This window comes from Lepisma saccharinum, chromosome 4 (assembly GCF_977018435.1).
Source record: "Lepisma saccharinum chromosome 4, izLepSacc3.1, whole genome shotgun sequence".
Classification (NCBI taxonomy): domain Eukaryota; kingdom Metazoa; phylum Arthropoda; class Insecta; order Zygentoma; family Lepismatidae; genus Lepisma; species Lepisma saccharinum.
In genome coordinates this window covers 30,156,145-30,171,988 of record NC_139232.1, presented here as the reverse complement: position 1 = coordinate 30,171,988, position 15,844 = coordinate 30,156,145, and the positions used below count along the sequence as shown (strand labels likewise).

The 15,844-nt window shown below is 38.3% G+C and overlaps 1 protein-coding gene across 1 annotated transcript; it reads right to left on the bottom strand.

The window, feature by feature from the left end:
• Positions 1-14,660: 14,660 nt before the first annotated feature.
• On the bottom strand, positions 14,661-15,155 carry LOC145986873 (protein GVQW3-like). The gene has a single exon (XM_083121342.1). It carries the CDS (start codon positions 15,153-15,155, stop codon positions 14,661-14,663), a length of 495 nt encoding a protein of 164 aa, XP_082977468.1.
• Between the last annotated feature and the right edge of the window lie 689 nt (positions 15,156-15,844).

Below are 15,844 nucleotides of genomic sequence, written 5' to 3'. Positions count from 1 at the left end.
CATTGAATATTGTATTATGATACATTGGAATGTGCAACATAGCTGTGCAAGTTCATATTCAACGATGTTAGCAGTGCACTGGCTACGTAGTTAGCTCAACGTATTACACAGGCTTTAACACAAGACAAAACAATATATATATTATTGTGTCAATAATTTACATAATTTACATTTACATAATTTACATGCTTATTTTGGACGAATGTGACTATTCACATTTTATAGACTTACGTGTGTACCCTTGTCAAGGTTTGTAGTGTATTTATGGACTCCACTCTTAAGAAACAGTGGGAGCTATGTTTTGTTTTGCGAAGACGCTCCAGCCAGCCGTTTGCCTCGCTGACGACACAGAGTAGTTACCGCTTGGCGAGGCATCACAGACTATTGACTAGGCGCTGGCGGATGAGCAATTCTACATAATAAACATTACGTACGCACAAATGTCGTACATTAAGAGTTTTATCGCTTAACGACACGAACCTTTGTGATTTCTAGTCTTATAATATTATATATTATTGTTTTTACATCGTACAAACATACGAATTTGTTAGTATTAAGGGTATTATTCATTATAAAGTTTAGGGAATAAAAATTTTCTTTCTTTCGGGATACGGCAAACAACAGACAGTTATGGTGGATTTCTTTTGTATATTTGGTTTTTTAAGAAAATATATGGAATTGGCGAACCTGAGTCATGTCAAGCTTTGCGATTTGACTTTTAAATTTTCAAAGGAGAAATTTTTTCTCTGTCGGGGCGAACGTAACAATCCCTAGGATTGTATGTTTATTTTATTAAGTCTCTCTGAACGCTTCATGTTGACCAGGGCATTCACTTGTTTTTCTCAGCTGTCTCAAGCCTCTTAGGCATGTTTAAAATGCATTGTGTTGTGCCATGCAAACCTCCTGAGCATTCAGGAACAGGTAACACTTCTGGTTTTAGAGTCAGCGGTTTGCATGGTAGCAATTATGATAATCACACGATTCGGCGATTCGGCATGGAGGAAGAGCTCGATGGCCAGGGAATATAGAGGTGAGACAAGCTGGGAGGTGACTGACTTTGGAGATTGAGTGGAGAGAGTGAAGGTGGTCAGCAAGTCAGTAGGTGAGGAGGACTACAACGCTCTGGTCAACAAATAGGAGACAAGCTTACAGAGGACTTCGCTATTTTCATTCAGCTAAGAGACTTCAGTTAGACAGGTAATTATCCTACACCCAGCCATGATACAGGTTCAACGGTTCACAAAACACAACGAGTGTCCATTATCATTTCAGTAGTTTAATTCCTTTGTGTAATTTGTACCTTTCGCATGCCAAGCGATAACTCGTCATGTCAATGACGAGTGGTCTCATCAAGAGGATGAATGATGAGTAGTTTACATCACCCCATCGATTAACTGGTTAACCTGCTAGATACTCTTAAGATCCCACGAACTTTAAGGTTCGTTACGTGGTGGAGTTGCTTTGGGTCTTTTCATTTTCTTCGGAAATGAAAGGAGTTGCATTTAATTGTTAGCTTAGAAATTTCCCCCTATCTCCAGTTCGTTACGAATTCGTTGTACCAGAATACGTAAAAATAGTTGACTACATTTTCTTTTCTTTCTGAAACCATATCGTTTCCTATACAATATACAAAAGCCTCCATTTCGGGTTGTAATTTATGATAACGTTCGTTCATTAATTTTTGTAGAGGTCTAAAAAGGTTACACAAAAATAAATGTAGTTCAGAGGCTGTGAAAATAAAAGCATCCGGTGAATGATGTTGATACATCGAGATACAACGTTTCCCAAAAAACGGTGATATTTCCAGTAACCAAATAATTGAATCGTCGGCCACTGTCGACGTAATTTATTAAGTCTGATTTTAAAGCACACAGTTCTCTAATTTGTTTGGAATCGATGCGTACGGGTGATCTCCCCTGTTGCGAAAACTCCCACACCAAATTGAAAGGGGATTGCTTTTCGATAACTACTTGGATTCTTCCTTGTTCAGAAAATATGTGTTAGCAAGATAAAGATCTTAACATGCCTTTACGTTGTGTAGTTCAGGACATTCGATTGTATCTGTGGAAAAGCCTATTTCCCTACGTCTTTTTATGAAATCACAGTCTGTAGTTACACTCATTCCCTCGTCCGCCGTTTCGTTCTTGATAGTGACAGTTTCGATTTTGATGGGTTGCACACGTTTGCGGGTTTTACGTTTGGAAGCATCATCCTGATTGGTCATACGTTTCACAAGTTTGTCGTGTTTTCCATTGTACAACCTCAGCAGGTTAAATGTTGTTTTCACTAGAGCTGTCTCGATGACACTGAGAGAAAGTACGGCGGCACACATTTTATATAGCTACAGTATCGTAGGATTCCCACTCTGAAAGGAGATGTATTGGTTGATTTGGTGTTTTAAGTCAACTTTATGCACAGTAAATCTAATCGGGACTGGACCTACAGTTTAAAGTGAGATCCGAACCACTGTGCAATGAGCCTCCACCTGATATTAAAACGGGGACACCATGATTACAACATGCTGCTTAACATCATGTATTTATGATATATTAATTCTTAATTATTTTGACAGCTAAATGAAAAGAAAGGTCTTGCCAAAAATCCTGCCAATCACTGAAAAATCAATAAGATGAGTAGAAACATTTCCGAGGTATGCATCGCATAAATATTTACAGTAATTTATTAAAACACTTCGTACTACGTAAATAACAATAAAAAATAGAATCAGGAGTGGGTGAGATTTGAACCTACGATGTTTCGTTCTTGACGAAAAAGCAGAACGAGACGATCGCTTAACCAACTGAAAACCTGTAAAACAAGTTGATCTAAGTTAAAATAACATTGTGCCGGAGTTCCGAACCATGTTTCGCCACAGATCAGAGAAAACACGCACTTTGTAGAATCGTCCGGTATTGTGCAATTTATCTTTACTGTAATTTTGCCTAAAATCGAGAGAAATTTGCTTCATTGCATTGATATGTGATTTCAATTCTGTCCAGGTGGTGGAGAACGAGTTCAGTGTTTCCAACTGCACATAAATTCCCCTATTTTCTATTTCAGAACGAATAGTCTTAAAAAAAATCAACATTTCTATTTCCAATTTACGATTTTTGTTTAATTGCGTATTATATTACTGATTTAGGGTTTCTAACTTGATGGAATGTGAAAGAATGAAAGAAATTCACAAGAGCGTTTTCGTTTAGAAAGAAAAACTGTTGCTAAGTTGGATACTATTTGTGGACTCTGAAGCGCAATGTTGTCATATTTACGAATTCAGGACTTCGATTTTTTTTTCAGGGCGGTCAATTAAGATGTTGCGAAGAGTACCTTGTGATAGAAATAAGATGAAGCCATTTATCCAGAGTACATCCAGAAGTAATCCAAAAGTTGCACGAAGATCCCGCATGGAATTAACAATGTTACTGAACTTTCCTTGCGAACATAATTTTGTCTCCAATCAACTTATTTGTGTATTATTTCCAAACTTTGAGGCTTACTAACTTGTCTATTGGATTAGTGTTACCAGTGATATATTTTTCAAGTGTTTTGCACAGTGCCACGCACATGTACGTCGTGCAATGATATGCCGCCGAGACTACCATAAGTCTAGATGTTGGTCCTCTTCGCTTCGGAATACACGACAGAAAAGTGCTACACTTCAATTAGTATATTATCCTTCGTAACGTACAGGGCCTGTCATTATGACACTACATACAAGCCTACTACCCTACGACGAATTGTGTTATATACGGGGTGCAATCATTTATTCAGGGACTGGTCATTGTACATATTTAATATTTTTTTTTGTAAATAAAGAAATGAGCTTGTCCCATGGTCAACCACATTTCTTTTTAGGGGGAAGTGACATATCACGAGAAGGAAATAAAATGCTGTGTAATTAAAAACGCCAGCAGTCCCTGGGTGACGAGAGGTCGCCGGGAAAGTCTTGATCGAGAAAGCGAAGCGTTAAGTATGTTGCGAGTGACCGTGTTAAGTTCATCCATCTGAAAGTTTTGGACGAACCTACTGAAGACACCTTCGACGGACGGACACAGTGCCACATCGTCGTGATCCCGGACGATCCCCCACCAAGCAAACCAGGTGCAGTGCTGACACTTTGGGTTTCTCATTATCGGTGTTTAGATATCTTGCTGGCTCGTGCGTGATCAGCCTCTCTCGCTTGTGCGGATTCTATGAAATATTGGTAAAGGGCAATACATACATCCTCTCGCAGCCAAGCAGTTTAAGCCGGCGAACGGCCAAAACGTAACAAATAGACAGCAAAAATCTATGTTCCTTAGACTCATACCTGCATCGACAGATATTCTACGATTGTTACAGGAATCATTTTCTGGAGAGATGCATTGTCCCATAACTGTATCCAGTGATTTATCAACACCCCCGCCATAATTCTACAACGCCCCTACCACATTTCCATTTACAATTTTTTTTACTCTAAATTTACTCTTACACCCTTCCAAATAATGATCTTGAAATCCCCGTTCCCTGTTGATTTCTTTACTTCTTTTTTACTTTCATGGATTTCTTGACCGGTAGACACCCTGAATATCTCTGTTCCCCTGGTTTACAATCAAAAATATTGAATGAGAATGGGAAACACCTTGTTCCATCAGTATGAACCCCAAGGCAAGAAATTCCGCTCAGACACTGAACAGTAACATCAGAATGTCAATATGGACCCAAAACTCTTCATTATTTGCTTCCGTTTCCCTGTTTGTTCTCTAGCAGGACAAACTTTTATTTTAATTTTGGGCAATGGACTTGTAACTTGCATGATTTCCGTTTGTTCAATGAAACACCTACTTAATTTCCCAACTAATATTATGTGACTTTCAAATTATAGGATATTTTATGATATTTTTCAAATAACTCCCGGACGCTGGACATAAGGCTAAAAACGTTGGACATGTCAGGAAAAATCCGCGATTTCTGGTAACCCTGAATAAAACCACATAGAATTCATTTTTCTGTGGTAAATTGCTGTAGTGTTCCTTGAAAAAGCGCCCGATGTTTTTACGTTATTTCTTCAGTAACTGTGAGGTATTCTTCAGAATGTCCTCCTCCGTAGCCCAGCGGGTTAAGGCGTTCACTCGTCTTGAGATCGTTAGCTGAGGGACGGCGTAGGTTCGAATCCGGCTCTGGTCGGAATGTATAGGGCCGGTGGCTACCCACCATCGTGAGGAAATTGGGGAGCTCCGAGTGAGTGAGCGTAATCCGGTCACGGAGACCTACTATAACGGCTGGGGATACGTCGGGCTGACCCCCCGACTATTCCAATACTGGTTGAAGATCTCCACGCTTAGAGGCGACGAAGGAAAGCGTGGGAGGGAGACCGGCAGTCGGTAGGTATGCCTAGGCGCTTCATGGGCTGTTGCGCGACGGATTATTATTCTTCAGAATATATTCTTTACATAGATGCACATAACACAGACCTGCATAATTTCACTATGCTGATTCCAAAAATGTAATCCATTTTTACCCATCACGTGTAGTTTTTGCAGAAAATTGCAATACATTTAGTGTCTTTATTTCACAATAAAATGTGTAGTTCCATGATTTCCTCATTAGATGGCACTGCCTTGATGATGATAAAATATTGGTTTTCTAAAATACAAATACTCCAATTTTGAAATATAAATACGCATAATAAGCAGTTAATCTACCTTCTATCTTCACAAGACGCATTAATATGAAAATTGTAAACTTTTATTACATAAATTCCATTTTCGAAATCCTTCATAAAAACTTCCTTCACAAAATGTCGAAAACTCAATGTTAAAATGTAGTGGGTTGATTGAACTTAATGACGTGGAAAAAAATCCTGATCTGGAGGAAAATACTAAAGTGATGGCAAGAAATGTATGTCATATCCGTGATCAGCATTCAAATTACATCCAGTTACGCCTATTGTTTTGTAAACATCCGAAATTTCCTATGTTTAAATTATATCACCATTGAGCCCTGTTTCCATGATATGAAATACTCAATATACTAACCAAGACAGAAATTTATTTTATTTTAAAACATAAACTAAACGTAACGTTTCAACCTTCTAGCAAGGTCTTCTTCAGAGTCTGTACCAAGTACAAATGAAATTCATTTGTACTTGGTACAGAGTCTGAAGAAGACCTTGCCAGATGCTTGAAACGTTAAGTTTAGTTTAAGTTTTAAAATAAAATACATATCTGCCTTGGTCAGCATATTGAGTTTTTGTTTAAATTTATTTTATTGCGTTCTGCAATAGGCGTAATTGAATGGCGAAAATGATAATTTTGATTGTGAAATTGTGAAAACCCCTGACGTGATGAGGGGAAATGGATATCATATGCATGATTAGCATTCAAGATATTTCCAGAATCACCTATTGGTTTGTAAGCAACCGAAATTTTGCTTCCTTAAATTTATTTTGTTGCGTTCTGTAATAGATTTAATGGAATGGCAAATATGATTATTTGGATTACGAAATTGTAAAACATCCTGACGTGATGGGAAAAAATGGATGTCATTTCCGTGATGAGCACTCAAAATATTTTCGGAATCATTTATTAATTTGGAAACTACCTAAATGTCCCTTGTATAAATTATTTCCATGCATAAGGTAATGAATGTAATGTAATGGCAAATATGATACTTTTGATTGAGAAATTGTGAAAAATCGTGACGTGATGGGAAAAAATGGATGTCATTTTCGTAATCAGCATTAAATATACTTCCAGAAACACCTATTGATTTGAAATCATCCAATTTTCGTTTTAAAAGTGCAGGGTGGTGTAATTTTATTGTTTCCTAACCGCTAGTAAAAGTCACGCCTTCACGCCAATTATCAGTAGCGAAGCCACGGAAGCACTGAGACTTCGCAGAACCGCAGAGGGCCGTTTTACTGGGAAACCCCCATCCCTCCGTGGAGGGGGAAGTCTGGTGATGTTCGTTTATGACCTGGAAATAGGTGAAATATAGCAGCTTCATCTCTTATTTTTCTGGCAGAATAAGTGGAAGCAAGAGTGCGAGTGGTGCACCTCTCAATGGATTATTTCAAAACTTCTTGGGAAAGGCGATTCTCAGCAGTAGGTAAGTGCACCGGTTTTCCTGCCTGTTTCCATATCTGCTTAGATACCTTTATCTGTGGTAATATCATAGTACGTCACGATATGCCTAGTCTTCGCAGTTATTAATGCAAAATTAGCAATCTGCCGAGTGGTTCAACGGTTTTCTCAAATCCTTGAATACTTCGATCACAAACTCTTTCAGCAACACATAACAGTGTCTCATATGAAACACAATAGATATGAAGGCCCCAAGACTTATCCTGGTCACCTATTTTCTGCCCAAAAATATAGTTCACATAATTTTCAAGTCACTGGATTTATGTTTCTTTTTTGAGATTTCGAAGTGTACTCACAGCAGGCGTGGATCCATGTGGAGGGCGATAGGGATTATCCCCTTCCAACTGGAAGGTTTTTGGATATACCGGGTGTCCGAGAAGTCTTTGTATGAAAAGAAAAATTAACTGTATCCGCTATATGCAACATAGAAATGAAAAAATGGTACCAAAATGTTAGGAAACTATTCAAGTTTTATTGGCAATAGGAAATAATTCAATAAATCTCCACATGAGCACCCTTGGTAGCACGGAGTATATCTAGTCGAAATTGAACTTTTCGCCATGCATTAGCCAACATCACAGGAGTGATTGATGTGATGACTTGCGTTATCCGTTGTTGCAGAGTTGCAATATCGGATACAGGAGTTCTGTAGACATTGTCTTTCACATAACCACATAAGAAATGTAAAGGGGTTGGTTATGTCTGGAGATCGTGCAGACCACACTGTCGGTCCATCTCGACCAATCCATTTTCCAGGAAATTTCTGATCAAGGTATAGGAACGAACCTCCAGACTCCAATGTGGCGGTGCACCGTCTTGTTGAAAGACAACATGTGGGTGGTATTCTAGCAATTGCGGAATAGCAAACAATTACAACATGTTGAGATACACTCCAGATGTTACGGTGTCCTCACAGAAAATGAACGGTCCGATTATTCTGTCATGCAGCAGCGCGCACCAAACATTCACCTTCGGGCTGTCCATGGTCGACTCCCTCACCTCATGAGGGGGCTCCTTACCCCAGATACGCACGTTGTGTGTATTCACTAAACCACTGACACGAAAGACCGCCTGGTCTGAAAAAGCAACACGTTCCAGCTAGCCATTATCAGCGTCAATGCGTTTGCCGTTATTGGGCAACAAAGCCTGCAGAATTTGCACTTTGTATGCACGAAACAGTAAACGTTTGTGTAACACATCATGAACAGAACATTTTTAGCATCTGTAACTCACGTGAGGCCGTACGCACGGATTTCTTCGGACTGCGCACAAAGCCACTCTGACATCTTCCACCCTTTCGTCTGAGGTTGCGTCAGCAACAGATCCTGTGGTCTTGAATTTGTCATATCACGACTTAATGCTCCTACCATCGGGCGGCACCTCTCCGTACGATGTTTGAAACTGTGTCTGCACTGTTTTTTGTGACCTGCTCTCGTGAAACCACAGGATACATTCAGCTTTTTCCTGACTTGTGCACATTTCCGGTTTGCTAGACACTGGCACTGCTACACTACTGCAACGTTACAGAAACTTGAAACAAAAAAACTTGAATAGATTCCGAACATTTTGGTACCATTTTTTCATGTCTATGTTGCATATAGCGGGTACAGTTAATTTTTATTATCATACAAAGAAGTCTCGGACACCCGGTATTATTATGCTTAATGTTTTTGAAGGTCCAAATGTTATATTATCACCATGTTTAGAATATTTTTCAAAGTTTCATTTAAACCAACTTTATCCTGAGATAGGTCAATCGCAATTAGACCTACAGTTTAAATTTGGATCGTAGCAATGGTGAAATTATGCCTCAAAATGGGATCGAACTAAATACCTCTTGCGAGAGTAGCTCCATCCTTCTGTTTGCCCATCCAAATAGTGCAAGAAATAAATTATTGCGCTTCAGAAAAAGACGCATGTTCAATAAATCAGTATAAACATAATCTAGTTTTAACTCCAACTTTTATCTTTCACACAATAATAACACTTTTCTACACACATTATGTTACAGAAATGAAAGTACCAATTCTTTACTAACCTGAGGATGCTGAGCGCGGAAATGGAATTAAAAGAATTCGCTTATCTTTCCTTTTGGCGTAACAGAGTGGGGGGGGGGGGGACATTCAATCTACCCAGCTCAACTCGAGATAGCATATCAAAAACAGCACTCCATTCCGACATGTCATGTATGAAGCAAAGTAGGGTAGCAAAGCCCGCAACATTAATAACTAACTAACTCTCTAATCATCTAGTTTTCTAAAACCCGAAGGTTTGTGGCTGCATCAACGCAAGTGATCAATCTGTTTCTATTCAACCTTTTAAACCCATTACCGATTTCCTTTAGGTCCATCTTCGTCTTCGCCTTCATACAGGTATTTACCATCAGGTTTACTAACAGGAATCCTGTAAATCACAAGATTACACAGGCGATATTAAATGGCGTAATGAGGGATTTCACGGATGATGTGAAGGTACTACTCCCTACGATTAATTTATTTCATTTTTCGAATCGAAAGGGGACCTCACTGTGTGCCATGAAAATGCTTATTTGCATCGATGAATATATCACATAAGTCGGAGGACTGGAGACTTTTAATTGAATCCTCCATGTTCTGTCATATAGCAGTTTTATGCAGAACGGTAATGTTCTAAGTTCAATTCCTGTTGTCCATTTAGTTGACATTAAGGAAACTTATGAAAACATGAAGGAAATTCTTCGGTGATGGTGAGTGAACTGCATGGAATGCATTTCGACAGGTTTGTCATAGTTTTCTGGGAAACAGAAGAGCAATGAACTATGAACAACTCGTGGAGAATCTTCTGACGTCCTACGAGAATACTGGGTGGGAAATCAACATTCATAGTATTATTTCATTACTTTCTCTTTTCTAAGTGCTTTGCTGTTAGAGGTTTTTACTGTTCAAGGGATCTATTTCAGTAAAGAGAAGGTGTTTTATCCTACACAACAGGAAAACATTCTTGTCGAGGATTCAGTAACCATTTATTTTAAGGACGCCCGCAGGATTCTTTTGTGTTTGTATTTGGTTGGGGCGGCAGTGTTTAAATTGGACGAAACAGAGTAATGCTTTCCCGCAGTTAAGGGAATTATCCTATAGCATCACCAGGACAAAGTTAATTTGCATAGACTCTTAATCTGCCTTTCACCTCACCTCTGATCTATGATTTCACGCTATAATTTCAAAATTTGAAATGTATGAATTCTTCTCAGTTATCTCGTGGGGGGGGGGGGGAGAGGATGGGATCCCACCGAACTCCTTTTGCGGGTGTTTTTAATAGCTATATATTCCACAGTGCTTAAGATTAATTTGTTATGTAACATGAATTATGCTTAGGCCAATCTTAAACATAAGAGCCAATGCATTGCATATGGGTAACAAGAAAGATGCAGTAACATCAAATTAAGAGCAAATCTTAGAAAATGAAGTCCATATGGCAAAATTCAGTAAGAAACAAGAAAAGTGAAAATTTGTAGAACAGTATAATCATGTCTTCCAGCCCTGGACACCAATTTTTGTGAAACAATACTCTAATCTCTAGATCATGTACGTGATCTTCTTTCCTTTTCACAGTACGATAAATTGTTTATATAAAACAGTGCCAGTGTAAATTATAAAAGCAGCTGGGTGAGGTGAGGCACTTGACTGAAATTCGCACCTCCCAACTGTTACGTCTGGACCCACCACCGCAAATATATATATATATATATATATATATATATATATATATATATATTTGTTTAGTGGTTATCACAACTATGAGAATTTTTATTAGTAGTAGTAGTCGTATGAAAGACGTTAACATCGTCGTCAATTACGCATAGAGGGGTCGAAGTCTGTTCTAAAGCATTTGTATTGCAACAAACAATTTGAAATATTTTTTTCAAATATTTCAATTTCATATGAAAATCAAGAACACAAATTGTATTTTTGAAAGACAAAAAAGCTTGATAGATGTATTCCGAATATAATTATCTTCCTTACATAGGGTCTGTAACATGTATAACTTTCATGAATGATATATCATATATGTTTTTCACATATGCAACATAGACCGACGTAAAATAAGAAAATACATGCAACATGCTAACACTAAATTGTGTACGTATCCAAAGTTTCTTTAATATATATATGGGCCATTCGATCGTTACGTGTATAATATTTTACACACAAAATTTAAGGTTCTAGACATGACATTGGATGAAAATATTAATAATTAACTGATTTCATAGAATCGATAAGTACTTTGTGGTGTCTGCTAACAAGTGAAGAAACTTAAGATTAATGGCATAGGCTCAATGCCTGAAAAGCATTAACAAAATTGAGTTACTTTGTGACACTTTAAAAATGTAGCAAAGCTTGACTTCATAAGTCTGTGAAGCATAAAGGCTGCAGGTGTTAGTAACTTTTATTGGTGAGATGTCTAAATTATATGCAATCAAAAAAATCTAAAATTTAATGCAATTAAAATCAATAATAATTTCTACATTAATTCATTCTGTTATTTACATGGAGTAGGACCACTTTTCGTGGAATGCTCCATATGTGTAACATATATTATTTAAAAACATTACACCATCAATTCATCCATCTCATAATAAACCAACAGGAAAAAATTCATAAATTGTCTCTGAAATGTGCACGCCCCTTTTCTTAAAAACAATTGTTCATACATTTAAGACAAAATCAATTAAGAAAAGTCTCTCTAGTAATTTACAATGAATTACAGAAGACAATCTGATAGTGCGAGCGAAACCAGCAAGATAATTGTTAGATCCAATTTTTTGCAAGCTGAAAACAGTATTGATTTAATAGGGCTCAAATAATTTCATGGAGCGCCATGGCATTCTCTCTTTCACAACTTTTGTCATTTACATTGTTCGGCGTCCCGGGACGACTCCCGCTGCTCCTTAGCTACGGCTCTGCACTATGTAAGACGAAGGAAAACCGGTATTGCGGGCGAAGCGATCAAGTAAATTTTAGAATATGTATTTTTATTTGCTGCTAAAATTTTGCATAAAATTTGAAATCGATGGGGTAATTGAGTTCTGTGCCTCCTAGAGGTGCCCTTGGCAGTCATTGTTTCCCCCCTTACCCCCGTAGAGCAGACTTTTGTCCAAGGTTGGGGGAGTAATGCTCCCCTGTGGTTATGAACTGGTTTCAAGTAAATGGAACCACCCAGGAAAATATTCCTGCTAAGTTTTGCTATTGAGGATATTGTGAAATGTGTAAGAAAGGTAATATTCGTGCATTATTAAGTTACAGAAATGTGTATCCAGGGGAATTCAAGCGGAACATCGTCATGTTAGTAGACAAGAGGAAACATCAAGCACGCCTCAGTAGCACACAGCAGGCTTTCATCTTCTACTATTCACTATTTACCTTCTTCATTACGATTAACCTGCCCCCACCCCCCCTACACACACAGGAAAACCATATAAAATACCTAAAAGTACAAATATATATTTTTCTTATGCATATTAAATATTATTGTACATTCGTACCATATTGTATATTCCGAAATTGGGAGTGGATTAACAGTGTAATGCGGGATTTGAACCAGTATTTGCTTCCTCTGGGTATCTAACCTGTGATCCTTAGATTACAAGATGACGACATTACCACTACGTCATCGGAGAGGCACCACTGAAGAATATAAAGGCTATGGAATGAATGGCATACATTATCTTTCTCGTTTCGTCTGTCGAAATGACCATATCAACCTCTTATAGTTGGTACACATATACTGTTGTTAAATTATACATAATTCGTAACGCAAGCGAGCGTCAGGTCATTGTTCACGGTTTGTTGGGAAAATGATGTCGTAAACTACTGGAAAAACAACTTATATATAAGGAAGAAATAATAATTTATGTATATCTGATTGCTTCATAAGAGAGGCTTCTTGAAAATTTAATTCATTATGAGTGAGCGGAGAAGTTTCAGAGAACTCCACGAAATCCTTCATATATTTCAATAATTCAGAAACACTTGGATACGTCTTGAAATCCTATTTTCTTCAAGTGCTTAGTTATAAAAGAAACCTGTTGGCATAAAGGCTTCAGCACGACATAGTAAGACTCACATAATACAGGTAAAACATAATATTAGTTGAAGAAAAAGTACTAAAAGTATTTACAATTTTATTCAATCTGCAAAATGAAAATATTTGCTTTGATGTTTGGGACAGTATGGGGTCATTTTAATAAGCTTGCTCTGATTGTTAAAAAAAAAAAAAAAAAAATCCAAAAGATGAGATGGAAATGTGCAAGCAGGAAGAGACTACAAACTAGACCCTTACATCAATGCGTTGATGCGTTCTCGCATGCAACTCGAACGTTCCGCATACAAAACTAAAGACTAACTGTGAAGGCAACGACATTTTCTTTCAATTTTGACTCTCGACTGGTAACATAAAGGATTGCTTTTCTAGGGGCGACTTCCAATAAACCAAGTAGTGATGTTGGATTTTACTATTCAAACAATTGTGAAGTATGTTTTTTTAAGTGCAGCATATAACGTTTATTCTCTGATTAAAAATGGAATATTTCGTTTGGTTGGTATGCTGCTAAGTACGGCAACTTACATCAATGATACATTGGCAGTCTAGTATTTGAGCGTGGCAACTGCTCTATCTGCATGTCACATAACTTGTCTCGGAAAGTCTCATAGTATTCACTTAAACTTTTAATAATATAGCTGTATTCGAACAGCTATTCTCGGGTGATCAGCCAGGCTAAGTCGATGTTGGCTTCCTACGTTTCGAGCGCAGACATTGCTCTCATCATCAGTGAATGTAGAAATGAACACTTGTTTTACAAACTCGTGCATTTACTTTATTCTCAATCATCAATACAACACTTTTAGTTTGCATATTGTTACGTTCCTCGTACGAGGGGGTGCTGAAAAGTTCGTAGCCCAACCCAGAAGGAGTGCACTTGGAATGATGAAATTTTACAGTTATTCTACATACTCCCCCCAAAGAGCAATACACTTCCTTGCATGGTGCTCCAATTTTTGCAGACCAGTGAAAAAAAATTCTGAAAGTTGTTCCACACACCACTGTTCCGTAGCGCTTATCACCTCCTTATCAGATCCAAAATGGCGTCCTTTCAAGTGTTGTTTGAGTTTGGGGAATAGGAAATAGTCTGACGGAGCTAGATCCGGGGAATAAGGGGGATGATCTAGACATTGAAACACTAGATCATGCAATGTCAATTGAGTTTGCAGTGCTCGATGAACAGGGGCATTGTCCTGCAGGAACAGAATTCATTTTTTCATTTTTCCGCGGCGTTGCACTTTCAATTTTGTGAGTAATGCAGAGTAATACTCTGCATTAAATGTCTGACCCTTGGGCAGGTAGTCTATGAGTACAACTCCATCCTTATCCCAGAAGAATGTTGCAAACACTTTCCCAGCCGACTTCTGCATCTTGAACTTCTTGGGGCAAGGGGAACCTAAGTGCCGCCACTCCATTGACTGTTGTTTCGTTTCAGGATCGTAGTGGTACAACCATGTTTCATCCATGGCATATTCGTGACAGAAATTGGTCGGCATTGCGTTCAAAATGGGCAATGACTTCCCTTGATGTCCTCACTCTTTCACGCTTTTGATCTGCTGACAGATTTTTGGGAACCCATTTTGCCGAGAGCTTGCGCATGTCCAAGTCATTATGAATTATGGTACCAACACGTTCCCGAGAAATGCCCATAATCTCTGCCACACGTTTTGCTGAGATTCTGCGATTTTCAAGTATAAGGCCATGAATTTCATCCACGATTTTGGGGACAGTCACTGTTTTTGATCTTCCTGCACGTGGAGCATCAACTGTTGAAAAATCGCCACGTTTAAAATGTGCCACCCACTTCTTCACAACTGCATATGATGGAGGAGAGTCCCGTAGTGTTCCACTGATTTCCTCATGAATTTGCTTTGACGACTTTCCTTGGAGGAACAAAAATTTGATGACGGCTCTGATCTCGATGTTTGTGAAAATCGCTGGCTGGGCACACATGATCACTTCCGGGGCCCGATAACCACAATAACAATTCCGTTATTAATATGAAAATTTGCATGTGTACATACCAAGATATGTTCTTTAAAACTGTAAAGTTTCATCATTCCACGTGCACTCCTTCTGGGTTGGGCTACGAACTTTTCAGCACCCCCTCGTAACTCTTCTTACTCTTTACTCCAGTAGTCGTGGACATCAAGACTCTTAATGGTCTTCAATGAAACTCATTTCAAGGTAGGTTTAAAAAGAACGATCAAGGTTGTATAGTTTATAGAAAAACGTTTATTTTTTCACTGGGATACTGGTAGGTAGGTAAATCGAAAATCGGAACTTTGAGTATTGTTTCTCGTAGATAAAAATATGCTAATTGGAAAGGTCAACACTAAGGTGTCACAAATGTAGGTCTTATAGAAGAGCGGCATAAACCTGCACACTTCATCCTAGACGTGGAGTTGGCCAATCTAGGTTTTACAGAAGTTACTTTTTTAACTTCTTCCTAGGTTGGAACCGTTCCTAATTGTCCTGTCTAGGGTTTACAGAAGATCGGCGTAAACCTATTTCACTTCTTCCTTCACTGAAACTGACCTATCTTCAAAGCCAAAATGCTTCGTATTTATACTCAAGTTTCCAGCCTCGAACTACGGCCTTTAGGTAATTTTCTGATACAATATTCTGAATTAACACAGATA